Source organism: Limanda limanda, chromosome 4, assembly GCF_963576545.1.
Source record: "Limanda limanda chromosome 4, fLimLim1.1, whole genome shotgun sequence".
Classification (NCBI taxonomy): domain Eukaryota; kingdom Metazoa; phylum Chordata; class Actinopteri; order Pleuronectiformes; family Pleuronectidae; genus Limanda; species Limanda limanda.
This window is the reverse complement of record NC_083639.1, coordinates 1,917,606-1,934,490: the sequence shown is the minus strand read 5'-3', so window position 1 is coordinate 1,934,490 and position 16,885 is coordinate 1,917,606. Positions and strand designations below refer to the sequence as shown.

General features: G+C 41.1%; 3 protein-coding genes across 3 annotated transcripts; 1 reads left to right on the top strand and 2 right to left on the bottom strand.

Annotated features, from left to right (window-relative positions):
- Positions 1-112: 112 nt before the first annotated feature.
- Positions 113-1,883, bottom strand: si:ch211-105j21.9 (sialomucin core protein 24-like). The gene is made up of 4 exons (XM_061070096.1): positions 1,805-1,883; positions 897-1,373; positions 652-804; positions 113-563 (listed from the first exon to the last, which is right to left on the bottom strand). The coding sequence occupies exons 2-4, from the start codon at positions 1,357-1,359 to the stop codon at positions 436-438; spliced, it is 744 nt and encodes a 247-aa protein (XP_060926079.1). The 5' UTR covers positions 1,360-1,373; positions 1,805-1,883; the 3' UTR covers positions 113-435.
- An 817-nt stretch (positions 1,884-2,700) lies between these two features.
- Positions 2,701-9,214, bottom strand: slc5a8l (solute carrier family 5 member 8, like). The gene is made up of 15 exons (XM_061069141.1): positions 8,861-9,214; positions 8,432-8,497; positions 8,214-8,265; positions 7,519-7,586; positions 7,091-7,245; positions 6,258-6,398; positions 6,041-6,170; positions 5,858-5,946; positions 5,537-5,649; positions 4,075-4,142; positions 3,905-3,991; positions 3,647-3,810; positions 3,093-3,202; positions 2,888-2,973; positions 2,701-2,796 (listed from the first exon to the last, which is right to left on the bottom strand). The coding sequence occupies exons 1-15, from the start codon at positions 9,212-9,214 to the stop codon at positions 2,701-2,703; spliced, it is 1,779 nt and encodes a 592-aa protein (XP_060925124.1).
- A 1,896-nt stretch (positions 9,215-11,110) lies between these two features.
- On the top strand, positions 11,111-12,237 carry tshba (thyroid stimulating hormone subunit beta a). The gene is made up of 2 exons (XM_061069140.1): positions 11,111-11,272; positions 11,962-12,237. The coding sequence occupies exons 1-2, from the start codon at positions 11,111-11,113 to the stop codon at positions 12,235-12,237; spliced, it is 438 nt and encodes a 145-aa protein (XP_060925123.1).
- Positions 12,238-16,885: the final 4,648 nt, after the last annotated feature.

Below are 16,885 nucleotides of genomic sequence, written 5' to 3'. Positions count from 1 at the left end.
TCTGTATTAACATATACACAGGTTTTGTATAATATGCTTAAATAATTCTGTTAGGCATCAAATAGGAAGTGTTAATAATAACAATTAGTTTATTTATTTACATGTTCAGAAAGTGTTGTTATGGTTAAACAGTGTTCTTGGATGTTTATATTCTATAATTTCAATATCTGATGTTACTTGATGCGTTACTGATGTTCTATGTTTAGTTTATATTGCTGTTATGGGAAAAGGTGTGTGAGTTATGTATTGAAATCGTATATATATTAATCTGTTCTCGTTTTGACAGTCATATAAGTAAAGGTGTTCAAATAGACCCGTTCTGCTCTTGTTTGAATGATTTCCTCATTTTTTTCCTTCCTCATGAAGACATTTCTCTTCACATTGGTAGATGAAGAAACCTTGTGGGGGTGACGTCTCAAACGCTAGTTAACTGTCTCAGTGAAGGAACTCGAGGCGAAACCGAGATTGGTCGTCGGGGACTGCAGGTGCATTATCGTCCATGGGATGGCCGTCATAAAGTCCTCCAGAGATTACAAGCGTGTCATCATCTGCTACAAAAGCATCTGTTGAAAATAAATGGGTATTATATTACCTGCTAATGAAACATAGAATGGTTCGTATTGATCGTGCGATGAACAGGGAGCTCCTTACCCGGGCAGTCAGAGTTGTTTAGCGGCTGATGCAAGTATTGGATTTTTTGTCTGCATCTTCGAAACATGAATACGACCAGGGACACGAGAAAAACTCCCAGTACGACGCTGAAGACAATTGTCAAGTTCTGTTCTGAAATGTTCAGTGTTAAACCTGGAAGCACAGTGACAAACAAAGTGATAGAAGTTAATAACGGCACGGATTAATCACACTCTTATGATTAAGGCGTGGAACCTGATAAGTACCTTGTGTGGTTGCGTCCACTGAATGTGAAGTTGTGTTAACAGGGGGAGTTGAATTTGTGCTTGTAATTGCTGTAGTATCAGGTGTCCTTGTGTAACCTGTTGTGGTCTCACTCGCGTTTACTGTTGGAGTGAGAGCAGCAGGCGTGCTGGTCATCAGGGTGGTGCTGTTTGTCAGAGGAGCCAAGATGGTTGTTGACTGAGAAGTCTGTGGGTGGATTGTAGTTTTGTTGAGTGTTTCATTGTTCCAGGTTGTGCTGCTGAACGCGGTTGTTGTGTTCTCAGTCACTTTTGAAGTAGAAGCTGTGTTTCCCACGGTGTGCAATGACATCATTAATTCAGTTGTTTGTGTCATGTTGTTTGAGACAGAAGGTTTCGTTGTGGGGGAATCCCCTTTTACTGTTTGTGCCGCAGCAGAAGAAATGGCCAAAAGGCAACAAGTCAGAGCAGCAAAGAGGGTATCCATGTCCGAGTCCTGAACTGGGAAACAAAACAACACGGGCTGAAAACCCTTCCAAGAGAAGCACTGTACATTCTGCTCTGGTAAAACATCTCTAATGTAGAGAGAGTAAATCATCTCTCTACATTATTGTAGCAACATTCAGTTTAAAGAGTGAGTTTGTTCACTGGTGTCATAACGCAGCTAAAACAAATATTTACACCTGGTACTTTGTGTTAGAAGGTCTCATACTCTTACATATTACTTTTACGTATTTGCAGCAGGAAACGACTGAACACACTAAACATGACTTAGTACAAACCAAGAAATTACACAACAGTCGACTCTTATCTTTACCGGAAACATTTCTAATCTCCCTCTCGTGTGAAGTATGTATTAAGTACAAACTTTAGTTTAAAAGTAAATAACTTTTACATAGTTTATTCACTGATTTAAAAAAAATAAGGCTCACCTCTTGTCGTCCCTTTGACTGAAAACAGTAACTTCTTTGAGTTCCCTGGCTGCAGTGAGTCAGCCTCCTCGGCTGAAGAGTTGAGTTGCTGGCATGGCTGCAGGTAAAAGTGGGCGGGTCAGTGCTCTGCAAACTTCCTCTTTGTGTGTTGCCATGGAGACAAAGGGCACGGCTAAATAACCTAGATCAAAGCTCAATCTTTCTCCGTCTGTCGCTCGCTCTCGCTCATTTCAAATACATTATGCATACCCAGAGTAGATTGAGCTGCTTTCTCAAAGCTTTCACATACACATGTTTACAGTCAACAATTTGTACAAAATATTTATTAACAAGTACAATTTGTGTACAGGTAGTTGATTTGTGCTCAGACAAATCCTGATAAAAATAACCAGGAAATGTACAAATAGTCATAAACCGAACAGCCGGGCAACAATCATTTTCCAGTGTGTCAGAGTTAGCTTGAGGTGAAGCAATGCAGCGTTCACGGAGAACAAAGGGCTATGAACCATATCGCAGTGAGTTGTGTCTGTGATACTGTAAGTGCCCTTTTCTCTATTGTCCTGATAACAGTTACAACATAATAAAACTCTGTCTTTATGGATGATGTATTTTGAAGAACAGTGCAGAACTGTTGTCTCTGCTTTGTCTTGGTTTTTAAGCACATCAGGTCGTTAGCAGCATAAATGTGCACGTTTTTGCATTTCAATTCTAGTTTTTCAACAAATTCTTTAATACAAAATCTAATCAATTATCTATATTCAGCAAAATGTTGAAAACATAAAAATGCACAAACGAGTAGTGGAGTTAATTTTCTTTCTTTTTTTATCAGCACAATAAATGTAGATAAATAAAACTGAGAATGTCTCCATGATGAACAGGACATTGACGGAGCTTCGTTACAGCTTGGTGGATTTTTCAACTTTGCTCTTCAAATCGAAGTCGTCCGCGCTTATATGAAACTCCGTTGAATCCTTCTGTGTGACATCTGACACCTGTAGTGGGTTAAGAACATGAAGAAGCACATCAACACCACGACGGACCCGGCTGTAGAGTTGTGAGATACAATAAGAGACGACATCGTACCTTTGATTTATTGAAGAAGCTGAAGCAGATGAGGTCCTTTCTCCTCACAAACAGGTTAGAGTTCAGCTTCTCTTGTTTACACCCACCTAAAAAAGCAGATTTATAAGCCAATAACTGTTAGTAGGTTATAACTTTAAACATTTACAGGAGGGCAGCTGTACTGTTCCTATGCAGTGGAAGTGGAGCTGAAAGAAGGATATCTTACCTGTAGCGATGCTCACCAGCAGACCACACACCATCGTGGTCAGTGTGCCCAGCGGACAGAGGTAGAGGTAGGAGAGGGAGTACCAGGAGTCGGCCAGAGCTGGTCTGAAACTGATACACAGAGAAAAGTCTTCAAGTTTCCAGGTCAAACTATTCCTTTAGCTTTATAACTATTACGGGTGGTGATAACACTGTCAAAAACATGTTTAATAGTTACATTTGAAGTCTAGCAGCCACATAAGGTCCAGTTTTTCATGTACGAACTATATATATTTGTATATACATTTAAAGTGTTTGGATCTTCTCTTTGCGTAAATGTGTTTTCACTCTGGAGCTGTTCATGTCAAATTCAGCATTTATCTGGATGTATATTTAAAGTTTGGACAAAAGTTTAATTCTCAAACACAGTCCAGAAAAGCAGCGGTTAGTAAAATGTATTTTCAGATCTAATTCTAAGTGTTTTCGATATTAAGTCAGTATTCACTTACAAACTGTGACTATATCGTAAGTTTGAATACGATCAGATGAACCTTGGTTTTCTGGAGCGTGACTCACTCAGGCTGTCCGGTGGTCCAGGGAGCCATGGTTGAAGCGTTGAAGCAGCCCACAGTGGTGACCTGGAGAGGAAGCGTCTTCTCATCTGACGGTGGGTAGATCTGACCTCCGATCCCCACCCACAGAGTCAACACCAGACCAATGATCAGTCCCAGTAGTCCTCCCTGAAAGGTAAACACACAAAATTTTCTTAATTCAAAAATGTCTGTGATGTCAGAGGGCGCATACATTCTGGTAAATACTCAAGTAGATACCGACCACTGAATTTGTTGTTCTGAAAAGCATGCCCAGCAGGTAGAGACCGAGGAGAGGCCCGCTGATCATGCCAAATATGGACAGAGCTGCCTGAAAATAGACGATTGTGTGAGGAATTGTAGTTCCTCGTATTCACCCTGGGGTGGGGCTGTAGAGCAGTAAATGAGCGTTACCTGCAGAACACTTCCCATCATAGAGGCAACTCCTGCCATTCCGATACACACGGCTCCAAAGAACACACCTTTGGAGATGTAAGTTATAGATGTAATTATAAAACTGAAATCAAAGGAACAATCTAATCACAACTTCAAATGTCTACCCATGAAAATTACAAAACAACATTGTATCTGAGTCATACATATTTGGAATTTCTCTTTTAGAGATAATTTGTGATTAATGTAACCTTTGTGTGAGTTTTTCCAGGTGGGTTGTGCAGCATTGTTTTTTTTTAAATTGAAATCACTAGTCTGCGAAAACTTAATCCAAACCTATTCATAAATCTTAATTTACAAAAGCCCTAAATATGTCTTCTTTTCTTCAGGCACATCTGCAGTAATCTTAGTTATCTAAACAACTGCACGTTGTCAGGAGACAGAACATTCTTAGCCATAAGTAGGCGTGTTGTGACAGCGTTGTGTGTCCAGGAATCTGTCTAAATCCTTTTTACCCTTTTTGACTATAGAGTTGAAGTGCCAGAAACAATTCTGGTCCATATAGATTTGCTAGAATGATCATGAAACAGGTTTTTAATTGGATTCCATTTGGTATTCTGTTCCTTTTTTTTTACATATATTTCCTTGAGTTATTACCTGGGTAAGACTAACGACATTGTTGTATTGTGTAAAAACACCATACAAACCCAAATGTCTGTATTACGCAACAAAGTTTGTTGAATTATTTCCCTGAAGCTGTAATGTGAGATAAATGCAGAAGTGGAGCCATGCCCTCGGTCTCAGCCTACCTCAGGTTCATTGAACTTCCGTGTTCCTGCCTGCACATGTTTGTCTCATTTAATCTACCTGATTGAAACAGTTACTGTTTTTGCTTCGGGTCCTGCAAAGTCTGTTTGTCTTCACGTGTGCGTTTCTGTAATGAACTAGATTTTGTTATTTGTCTTTGATTATGTTCTAAATTGTGTAGCGGAAATGATCAGGTTATTGTTCACAAGATAAGATAACTTAAATGCCAGTTGAGCGACTCCATCACCGTAATTTCAATAATGCTGAATCCTCTTGCAAACACAGATTTTTAAACAAGATCCATGAATTCTTTTCTGGGAAACAACCTATCTCGCTAAGTTAAAGAAGGTTGGGAAAAATCCTGCATCTTCGTAAAAATGTACTGGTTTCTTTAGTGGCTCATGTCCCATCTTTCCACCAAGTTATGTGGAAATCTGTTGAGGAGTTTTTGCGTAACCCTGCTGACTAACAAACCAACTAAGCCACGAACAAACAGACAGATCCAAAACCTAACCTTCTTGGAGGTGATATAATCTTGGTCTCTACTTAGAAGTATATGTTGTAATCCAAGGCGTTTACAGCATTTATTCATAACAATAGTTAACTCTTTTTCTCTTTCACTTCTCTATTGTACATTTTTTTCTTTCATTCTGGCGGCCATCAGAACCCAACTCACTCAGACCCATGTTCATCCAGGTGACTTGTTTCTCTGTGAGGTTTTTGCACACAGGGAGGATGAAGTCTTGCACAGTGACAGCAACCAGGGCATTAATACTGGAAGACACGGTGCTGGAAAACAAATGGATTCATTTAAGATGAATTTAAATAGTAGATTAGATTACTGTCATGTTGTTTAGTACTCAAGTGATGATTCAGGTGTTGCTCAAACACTATCTCCTTATGCCTGAAGCTTAACATCTACTGTGTTTCCCTTTCAACACAGCATTCCTGACTTTGTTTTGAAATAATACAGTTGCCTTTCCTCCCCAGGCCTCACCTCAGAGTCCCGCTGTAGGCAGCAGCCACAAACAAACCAGGGATTCCAGGGTAGATCGCCAAAATATCCATCACAAGGTAGGGCAGCAGCTGGTTTGCAGACACAAACCATTTTACTGTTAACTTTTTTTTTTTAACACAACGTACAGCAGGATGGCCGTGTGATGGGGAGTAAAGAGACTACCTGGTCGGGGGTGCTTATATCATCGTTTAGGAGAGGGTCGCATTTCTTGTAAATGGAATACATGGTGAGGCCAGAAAACACAGCTAGACTCACAGTTAACCACAAGCCGATCATGTTCAAGTACAAAGACCTGAGAGAGGAAAGAGAAGAACCTGTCAGTGCACGAACCCTTCACTCAGAGTCTGTGTGATTCTGTACTGTGTGATGGAATGCTCACGTCTTGGCATGGCCCAAGGTTTTGCAGGAGATGTAGCGCTGCACCTGGGACTGGTTGATGGAGTAGATAGAAACCCACATCACACTGCCTCCGACCACGATGGTCCAGAAGGTGTGTCGCTTCAGAGGATCTGGGTCAAAGCTGGAGTGAAGATCAACGACACAAAACAACACAGAAAAGAGACTTTAAGGGACATTAAACCATAAACTTATGATGTAAATCATATAACTTAATAATGTGGAAAGTCACGTTTAATGCAATTAGGGGTTTTCACCCCTGCCTGTTGGTTTGTTGTCAGCAGGATTACACTTAAACTACAGAATGGAATTCCATTAAACATTGGCAGAAGGATTGAAAATAGGCCAAGAAAGAACACATTACGTTTTGGAGTTTTTTTTTATTTTTCTTTCTTCAACATTGCGAGTTAGGAGTTATTTGACGTTTGCATCTATTCCCCAGGAAATAATTCATGATTCTTTATGAAAAAAACATGCATATTTTGGTTGACTGATATCTATGATTGTGATCAATTTTGTGCAGATCCAAATAAAAGTGCGGATCTAGTGAATTTAAGTGTGGTTTCAAATGGGGGAGCGCTGGGCTTTTGTGAAGCTTTATACTCTACTGGGTTCCATTCTGGTAAATATTCAGGTTTTTTTATTATAATGAGTGCAGACCAGTTGCGTAACAGGGAATTATACAAAAGTTTGATGTACTTTGTTTCCCTGTGTCTGCAAATTTATAAGACACTAAAACTCTGATTCATGAAGCCCCACCCATCTTCAATTGTAATAAAACGAAATAAAACAATAACTAACTGCTTGTGCACTTACTCAAACGCCTCTAGTCGGCCTCCCTGGCCGGCATCTTCCCAGATCTTGCCCAGGCCTCCCTGCAGCACGGCTCCTCTGGCTATTACAGCCACAAACCCCGACAGCATGATCACCATCTGGACCACATCTGTCCAGATCACTGCTTTCAGGCCGCCCTGAAAGATAATCCATGTAAGAGAGTTGAGTATTTACATGCACTTTCGTGAAATACATCATGTTTATAAGTGTACATCATCATGCAGAAAATGTTTTCAGTTTCAGTAACAAGAAACTGCAGCAGGTGCTCAAACTGCTCATTTAAAACCTCAAAGTTTTTGAGATGGAAGCATACTTGGACTGGATTGTAGACTTGATGTGAAAACACTCAGGGTGTACAGATTATGTATTTAATCCAATAAATCATATCCTGTAAAATGTACAGTACAAACCAAAGTGCAGTAGAGGATGCAGACCGCTCCTGTGGCCACCAGCACTCCCCATAGATCCAGTCCAGTGACTATTCAGGAAATAAAATGTCATTATTCATGTTATAAAATGATATATATAACTTTGATTTATTACAAGAACAGGAACAACAAGACGTAGAACACATTCATTTTTAGGTTAAACTATGTGTATAAGAGAGAAAGGAAAAATACAGGCTCAGGTTAGGTTCAGTAAGATTTGTTGTTGTAAATTGACTTAAATAAATCTGTATGAGGAATTTAAATTTGACATGTGTAGAACAGATTTGTGAAAGAGAACTCTGTGGTGAGTTTAACAAAGATTCTCTTTAGTCCATAAGTGAAAAATGACTTAAATAAGAGAGATAATGATAAGAACGATCTTCTATTGCCTCTAACTTTCTCTCTTAGTGATTATTAAGTATAAAAGTATCCAAAATCCCAATCACACTGTCTCTAACTTATGATATGACATTTGTTTTTCACAAATATGAATCTTTTCTATGCATGTACACCCATGGATTTCCCTAACCCTTTACTTAACAGGTATAAACAGGTTTGGGATTGTGTGTGAACATTACAAGCTAAAATCCTATTTGTAGTCCTTATAGAAACAAGGAGAAGTTAGAAGTAGTGAAAGTTTTTTCTTGTTTTGTGAGTTGTTGTGCGAGTCACCGTACTTTGATTTAGTGCAAGAGCTGGAGCGTAGATGACTAAACCGGTGTACAGCACCTGGAAGAAGATACCAGCATTAGCTGATTAGACAGAAGCACAACGAGCATGTGATTCATATTCAAGAATCCATCTTACATAAAGTCAAACGGAAAGAGGCAGCTGCTGTTTACCATGTTAGATTAACCATTTTAATCATCTGAATGGGTTTGTTTGTGATAGTTACCGTCTGTAAGATGTACATCGACGTCCCAATTATCCGGATGGGCCGACTGAAACGCAGCCCCAGGTACTAGAAATACAAGAGGGAATTAGATCATCAAGCATCTTTAAAAAGATGGATTGTGTTGTTTACATCAACTGGTTGAATCCATATCTACAGAAGATTAAAGCTGTTTGTTTCTTTGTTTTTGTTTCTTAATGTTTTAACTCCACACATATGTAGATAATACTTGTATAGCAGTTGGCTTCAGTGCGGCCCCATGAGCCTTTTTATCACCGTAAACAAAGAGATGATTCATCTGCAGCCTTATCCGTGTTCCAAAAGAGCATGCTTGCATTATTGTGTTATATATTATTTGAAAGTTATTATGTGCTGCATGTGTCTTCCAGCCTTTGGGCCATTAAAATGATTTAGATGTCTGTGATGTCTCACCTCGTAGGTGCTGGTTATCCCCAGTCGGTAGAAAAGCGGGACAAAGAACTCAGCCGTGACGACAGACATGATGGCGTAGGAGAAGCCGAAGAGCCAGAAGGCCGATCCAAACCGGTAAGCCTCAGCTGGTGTGCCGATGACCGTGATCCCCGACATGAAGCTGGCGGTGAGGGACATGGCGACCGGCACAGCTGTCATTTGCCGTCCACCCAACAAGAACTCTTCGCTGCTGGTCTCCTTGCGGCCTCGGATGGCCTGGAAGAGACCGATGCCGGCCGCAGCCAAGATGGTGCCAGCAAACACCACATAGTCCCACACTGAGAAAGTGGCCACAGGACCACCCGTACCAACCATGGTGAGTTCAGTAGAAGAAGCTTCCTTGTACAGCGTAGATTCAACAGGATTCCTCTATTATGCAACCTTGCTAATGTTTAATGTTCTTCCCTCTGAATTGTCCGGCAATTGCTCTCAAGTACAGTTGTTCATAAGCCAAAAGAAAAATACAGCCTGAAGACAGCGATAAAAAGAAGCCGTTCAGCTCGTCTCAGAATCTGTCAACTGCCAGACACCAATCTGGGTCATTCATCTTAAAAGTTCTCTTCAAACCTTCAGGAAAGAAAGAACGATCCATTCCGTTGTTTTTCGTCATCTACTACTTTAGAGTATCAGTGCGTTAAGTCTTTCCTGCTGATAACAACAGACGACTGCTCCTGTTCTGATGCACTATGACTTGTTGGTCCCACTATAAACAGTTCTTTACTTGAGTTAATAATCCATCAAGCACAGATAGGGCTGGGGTCACCCACAATTCAGACGATAGTAAAACATAAGGATCTTATGATGTGTCACCGGCCGTTGATGTTGCTCCTTTTACGTTTCCTTCTAAAGCTCCAGGTTACTCAGTAGTCATCGGTTAAATCAGGAATTTCTGCGGCCAGGGAGGGTAAAAGTTAAGGGTTGGCTCACTTCTCCTGCTGTCATCATTACGGAAGCTTTACCTAACACATCCTTGTCACTCCTGCGATGCACAAAGAAGTTTGTCAAACTCCAGAAATAATCTGACGACTGCAGAGGAGACGGAGAAAGTCGGTTTAAAGTGGCTGCTGAAGTGTGAATACTTCTAATATTAATTAATAAAAACGTCTTGTTCTGTTAATGTTTGTAAAGCTGAGCAGATAATGAGCAGCTAAGATGGACACTGAACTGGCCCAGCGCCTTTCATGTTTTCATGATGCAAGCCATTAATTGCACAAACAGCATTAGTCACTGATACACCAGAGAAGAACAGGACATGCTAGCGGTGCGTGTCGTAAAAGATAACGTTTATTAGAGGAAGTTTAGTTCATTGTCTGTAGGGATCAGAAGAGCCACTAAGCAATCGCTTACTTAACATTGTGGCTCAATGGGTTGGAGAGAGAGTCTTTCTCGACAATCATTAATCAAATATATAGATAAGTTCCTGAAGTCCCTGAAGTGTCAAGGTGATGGATGTCAAATTAAAGAACTTTGTTGTCTATCGGAAAAATCCGGTATTGGGACGTGAATGCTGACGTATGTAGCTTTTATTTTCTACTGACTAGGGGAAAAGACAAACACTCTCTGAATGTTCTCTACCCATTTCCAGTGCAGGTTTGTAGACTTGCTGAATGTGGATGTGCTTCAGTGTCACTTTTTTCAGTCCTTATCATTTTCACATGCACACCTGACGTGCATGGAAATATTCTGTTAAAAGAAGTTAATTTTTATTCAAATTAGAGACAGAAAAGGTTTGTTTTGGAAAAAGAAGTAAAACTCAGGTTAATCTTTGACTTTTACTGCTTCATGAAAAACCCATTACTTTCAAGCACAGACTGAGCAATTGGGGGAAGTTGTGACATCTAGTGGACACGGCCTCAGACTCCTGAATCAGGGCGTGCATCCTCTCCTGCATCGCATGTGTTCATGAAAGACATTATTAATTCATGTCATTCACATAATGGACAGAAAGTTTAGTTCTTCCCTACGTCACCGATGGACGATAACGGCCGGTTTACATAAAGGTGGATTATATAAATATCACATAAATCAGACTGTTCAGACTCACAGCACCGTAAGACCTGCAGACCACATCTCTCTTTAAGGTGAGCAAAGGAACAGAAACACACCATACCAATCATTTGATTAAACTCCGTTATTTGATTGTCAATACATCTCTCTGTCCCTCTTTCCCCTGCAGCTTCAAACTGATCGGAGTAAAGAACACAAGTGAACATGGAGACGGCCGTGTTCAACTGCTGGCTCCTCTTTCTGCTGTTCAGCCCAGCTGTTCCCATGTGTTTGCCCACAGACTTCACACTGTATGTGGAGAAGCCAGAGTGTGACTTCTGTGTGGCCATCAACACCACGAGCTGCATGGGATTCTGCAAGTCATGGGTGTGTACAAGAAGAAAACACTAGTTTCTATTCAGCTGGAAGGGTTGGGTCAATGTTTAACCTGTAATTAAGCATTTATCTGTGTAATTAAAGTCTTAAGGAAAGGAAATTATGTTTCAAAATAGCTGCTGAACTTTAGTTTTTGAGTTCAAACTATGAGATACATGAGTGAATATTTCCCTTTTTTTTCATTTTACAAAAAGCCTTGTCCCATTCCGTTTAATTACTGTCATGTAACATAAAACTAGTTGTGACTTTATATAAATACAACGCGAAGCACATTTTTTAGAAATAGTTTTTTCTTAGATGACATAAGGAAGTCATATTAAAATGAAACCCTCATTGCACATTTTTTTCTCACCTGCAACTCAAATCAACACTTAACTAGAATGGAACTCCTCCACCAAGGCCTAGCAGTCCCCTTGTGAAACCACATTTTATTTCACTGGATACATTTTTTTTATTTGGATCTGTACCAAATTGCTAAAACTTATAAAAAGCATTCTTCCATCAAGCTCCATGAAGGAAAATAGTGAAAAATGCCAGATCGTGCAATGTTAAAGAAAATGAAAAAATCCAATTTGTGATTTAATGAGTTCTTTCTCGACCTTCCACTGGGTTTCATGGGAATTCATCCAGTACTTTTGAATGTGCAGAGGGCGAAACATATGTTTTTGTGTGACGAGCAGGAACGCAACTTGAGGGACAGCTTTGGCCCGCGGGTCGTCCAGCGAGGCTGCACCTACGACGAGGTGGTGTATCGCACGGTGGTGCTGCCCGGCTGTCCCGTCAACACCAACCCTCTCTTCACCTACCCGGTGGCCATCAGCTGCCACTGCGGCACCTGCCGGACCGACAGCGACGAGTGCGCCCGCAGAGCCAGCGCCAACAGGCCGAGGTGCACCAAATCAGTCCGACATGTCTACCCATACCCCGGCGCGAGTGACTACATGATCCCTTTGTGATTCTTTTATTTACCTTTGAATGTGTCACTGAAATAACAAAGCTGTAACCACCTGATCCATGATCATGATGAATGTTCTGGGAAAAAAACCCACGTCATCCTTTAGCCTGGGATGGATCCACTCATGTCTGCACTGTGTTTACTGTTTCCCATTGTCCCGGGTGGTTTTATTGTGCCTGTGTAGGTCAGTGTGTCTGGGCTGCAGCTCTGCATATTCCTGGCAGCGTCATTATTTACCCCCCCCTTGTTTGTGTGTGAGTCCCAGACTTATTGTGTTTACTGTGAAAGTGATACTCTGAATGCAACTCAATTAAAGGTGAAGTCTCTAAATAGCTCCTGGACTTAGCTGCTCTTGACTTAATCACATCCTGTGCTGGGCCGTGGCTTTCTGTTTACTCCATAACAAGCAGGGAGGCCAGGACTCCTCCGTGGTGGCACCTCCAGCTCCGGGTTCTATATCTGCCTCCACAATCATTCTGGGAAGAACATGATTGTTTTCACACCGCTTCCCGTTCACATGGATTACCGTGACCGTGTCAGACCACAGATATTTAGCACAACAGGTAAAGAAGAGTCTCCAAAACCTATATTTGTGAGATTGTTCACTGTTGTGTCGCATCCAGTAGAGTTCCTCTGTAGTTCTCCATTCACAAAGGGGACATTTGGGCAGACAGCTGGAGCTTATTAATAGCTCAGGGGGTCAGTTGGAGAATGTAGGATAAGTCTGTCCTCTGACGTCACTGTTGCATCGCTTTATATTATATTCTGTCACATATGTAGTCATAACTTTTCTGTTAGAGACATTTTATATCAGTGTCTCTGTTGATTGTGACAGTTATGGGATGTAACCAAGCCTTATCTGTTCTCCTAATTGGGAGAAGTAGAATTTAAAGATTGTGACAAGCATTTAGATTTAAAGATTCATTTCTTCTGACAGAAAGAGAAGGTCTCAGTTTCATCAGTCACCATCTGCATTGCTCCACAGTTCAAAACGCCTCTGTGCCACTGATTCCTGGCACAATTCATAAAAGTAGGATTATCAAACCAACCTCGGGGCTGGGCGTGAGAGGTTAGATGCAGTGAAACGTGGATGGTAAACCAGTTCATCACATGCTGACACTGGTTCACGTGCATCCTGCCGCCTTGAGTTGGCTTGTACAACTTCTTTCAACCTGACACCCTTAACCTTTAAAACAGTCAGGATTGTTCTATTGTGGGATTTGTAGTCCAGTGGCCGTGTCCTTCGTCCTCCCATGACCTATATGTGTAAGAGGGACAACATGAGATTCATTTTATTAGAGATGTTTGTTTATAGCTTCATTATAATTCATACTTAACAGTATTTTACCTCTCTGCAACCAGTTCCATCTTGATTATAGTTAAACGACCCCTGCATGCACAAAAGAATGTATGTATTTTCATCCATTTTGTGCCAGTGACCCAGAGTCAGGTTACAGTGGCAGCAGGTTAAGCAAGAAACTCCTGATGTCCCTCCTCAGAGCCACGTTTTCCTGTTCTTAAGAATTTGACAATAGGGGAAAGCTTATGGCAAACTTTCCTCTAACTCCTGCAGTTTACAGTATGCTGAAAATTGTGTGGATACCTTCTTCCTAAATCTTATCAATTAAAGTACATTTCACCGGTTGAAGTCCAGTCTGCAACCAGCAGTACAGAAAGCCACATTGCTGTCAGCTCCAAAAAAGTTATTTTGTCTGGGGTGAAAGTTATGTTTTAAAATAAACTTTGAGAAAATGGTAACATCACAAGAACAAGACAGTAGCAATACAACAATAGGAGAATGACGTACAGAAGAACGTTGTCTGTGGCAGAAGTTAAATAGTTTCTTAGAACTGTGTCGTCAATCCAATCATCCTGATGTCTGTCTCCCTCCCTCATCCTGGGAGTTCCAGATGGAAATAAACCTTGCGCAACATACTTGTGTCCCTGTGTTAAGGAAACTACTAAATGAAATGAGATACATGGTCTCTCCCGTGTTTTCTGGATCAACCCCAGGCTCCTCTGCCAGTTGGATGATCCCAGATAATTTCTAATTAAAGGTGCCCAGGAGACATAATGTGTTTTCATGAATAAAATATATGATATAATTTTATGTCAGGTCAGGACTATTCAATACATTGTTCTCATTCTATCTGATCTGTCTGGTGTGGTGTGACTTTACCTGTAAAGCCACATAACTGGAGGGTTATATACTCTGTACTCGTCTATCAACAGTCAACCCAGCGTGACTCGAAAATCATGAGACCGTTATGGCACAATAGTTTGAATTCCCCGTGCAGAGGTGTTTTGAAAACCATAAACCCCCCCCCCCCCCCCGAGATGATGTGGAATTTGCCTCCATCAGCACTCCGGCAAAAGCCGCCATGTGGAGCAGACACCAATCTCTCAGTCATTCAGACGCACTGCACCGCTTTGTTTGCGTTGTGTTCATCCAACTTGAAAAAATGTGGGAATTTTTTCGCTATGCTATTGGCAGAGCCGCCGGGGGGGCCAGCGTTGATCTGTCGGTTGGTCGGTCCCCCCCCCCCCCCCCCCCCCTCATTCTAGACTCATCGTCTGGCTTTTTACCACAACAACTACTGGGTGAATTGCCATTACATTAGGTATAAATATCTAATGTACCCTGACATGGCATTTTAAAATATATCAATATGTGATTTTTTAAATAGTGCTGACCTAAATAGGCCCTAGATAATTAATCCTTATGGCTTTGGTGACTTTTGATAAAGCAGCACCTGTGTGGTTGCTCAACAGCTGTTGAATGAATTTCCATGAAATGTGGTTTCAAATGTTTATGTTTCTCTTCTGTAATAACATTGGTTACAAATACTTGTATCTGTCCTTCAAATTTTGATTAGTCCCGTTCCTTGTTTTATGACCAAATATCTGCAAAACTAATAATATTTCCATCGTCCACTCCTGTAGTTCACATTCACTGCAAATCAGCCATAGATAGCTTGCCAAGACGCTAACCTGATTTCCTAAGATGTGTTCGCATTTAGTTCGCAGGACTACAACAGCCAAAACTTAATCTAATTCTGCCTTGACATCTTTTTTTTTCTCTCAGCGTGCCTGCAAACACTGTTAAGCAACTTTTCAGCTTCAACTAGGAGTGTGCAGAAAAACGCCGGAATCCTTATCGCTTGGAACGCACCTTTCAAATCTATATATGAGATAAACCAGTTTTTATCCCAACAAGTAGCCTCTTGCCTTTTGCCATCCACCTGGTAATTTTCCATTCGGCTGATGCTTGGTGGTGTGAGCACCTGTAGTTACAAGAGTCATGAATACAATAGGCTGTGCAACTGTCTGTGTTGCCACGTCAATAGATATGTTTTATACCTTTGTTTGTCTAAGGTGGACGGACAGTCTCCTTTTCTGTACGATTCTGTGTTGCATTTACACCGTGGCACAAAAATAAGCGAGTCATCCAACAGATGCATGTTACACTGCAACAGTTCACAAATAGAAGTGACTCGCTTTGAGGACACGTTAACGATGCATTATGAAACTATTCGGCTTCCACACCCATGATTATTCTCCAGCGGTGGATTAAGCACACACATTCTTTTCTCTGGGGCTGGACGACAAGGCCAAGAATTTATATCAAGATAAAGAGATTCCATATCACTCGATATCTATAGATATCAGAATCAGTGTCTCAGTGTTATTTTAAGTTTCATTTTCGATTCTTGCTCTGGGGTGAAGATTGTGGTTTTAAACTCTTCTTTATGAGCAGAGAATGACAAACACTTGATAAACTGTTGAACTAAATAAATAAATTCATAGTGCGATAGCCCTATGTACAAGGTAGTTTAGACATCAATGTAAAAAAAAAAACACTTGCCAAATCTTTAGTTTCTATTTTCTGGATTTGGGGCGTGTGTCGTTATTTTATCTTCTTCTTTTGTCTCTGAGCTTAGAATGTGTGCTTTGGATGTTTTCATTATTTATGGACATTTTTCTGATAGCACTGATTGAAAAGAGAAGTCAAGAGGTAATTTTACTAAGAATAAATGTGAGTTGCTGCCCTAACTTAATAAACGTAACGGTGCAAACTCAGACTCACAAACAACTCACAGTCATGTGTGTTTTCTGTAACTTTCCACCACTGAGACATAGCTGTAGACATCTGGGCTGAATAGAAAACCCCAGAGCCCTAGACACCAGAGTGATGTCATGGAGCCACGGAGCTCACACAGGGATCTTAATGCTATGATGCTCTTAGAGAATAACACCGGATCCCTGATGATCCCATTAGGTCCTGATAGTAAACAGTCCTGACGCGTCTACGAGGAAATCACATGACTTCAACTATCTTACTTTAAAAATACTCTTAATTTGAATACTTAAATAATGACAGAGCAATGGTTTTCTTCCGTGGTCCCGCCCTCGTCGTGCTTTGGATCAACTTGATTGGTGGAGCCGCTTGACTGACGCGTCTCTCCTTCACTCACACGAGGAGGTGAATCCGGAAGCAGCCAATCAACTCTCTCGGCATGCACACCGGCTGAACGCTGATTGGTCGAGGACTCGCCGGCATTGTAGACTTCCTGTGTGTGTGTGAGAATTCCACCACGCCCCCTTCCCCCTCATAAAGCCCAGTGGAAATTTCCGTCTTCCTCCAGATC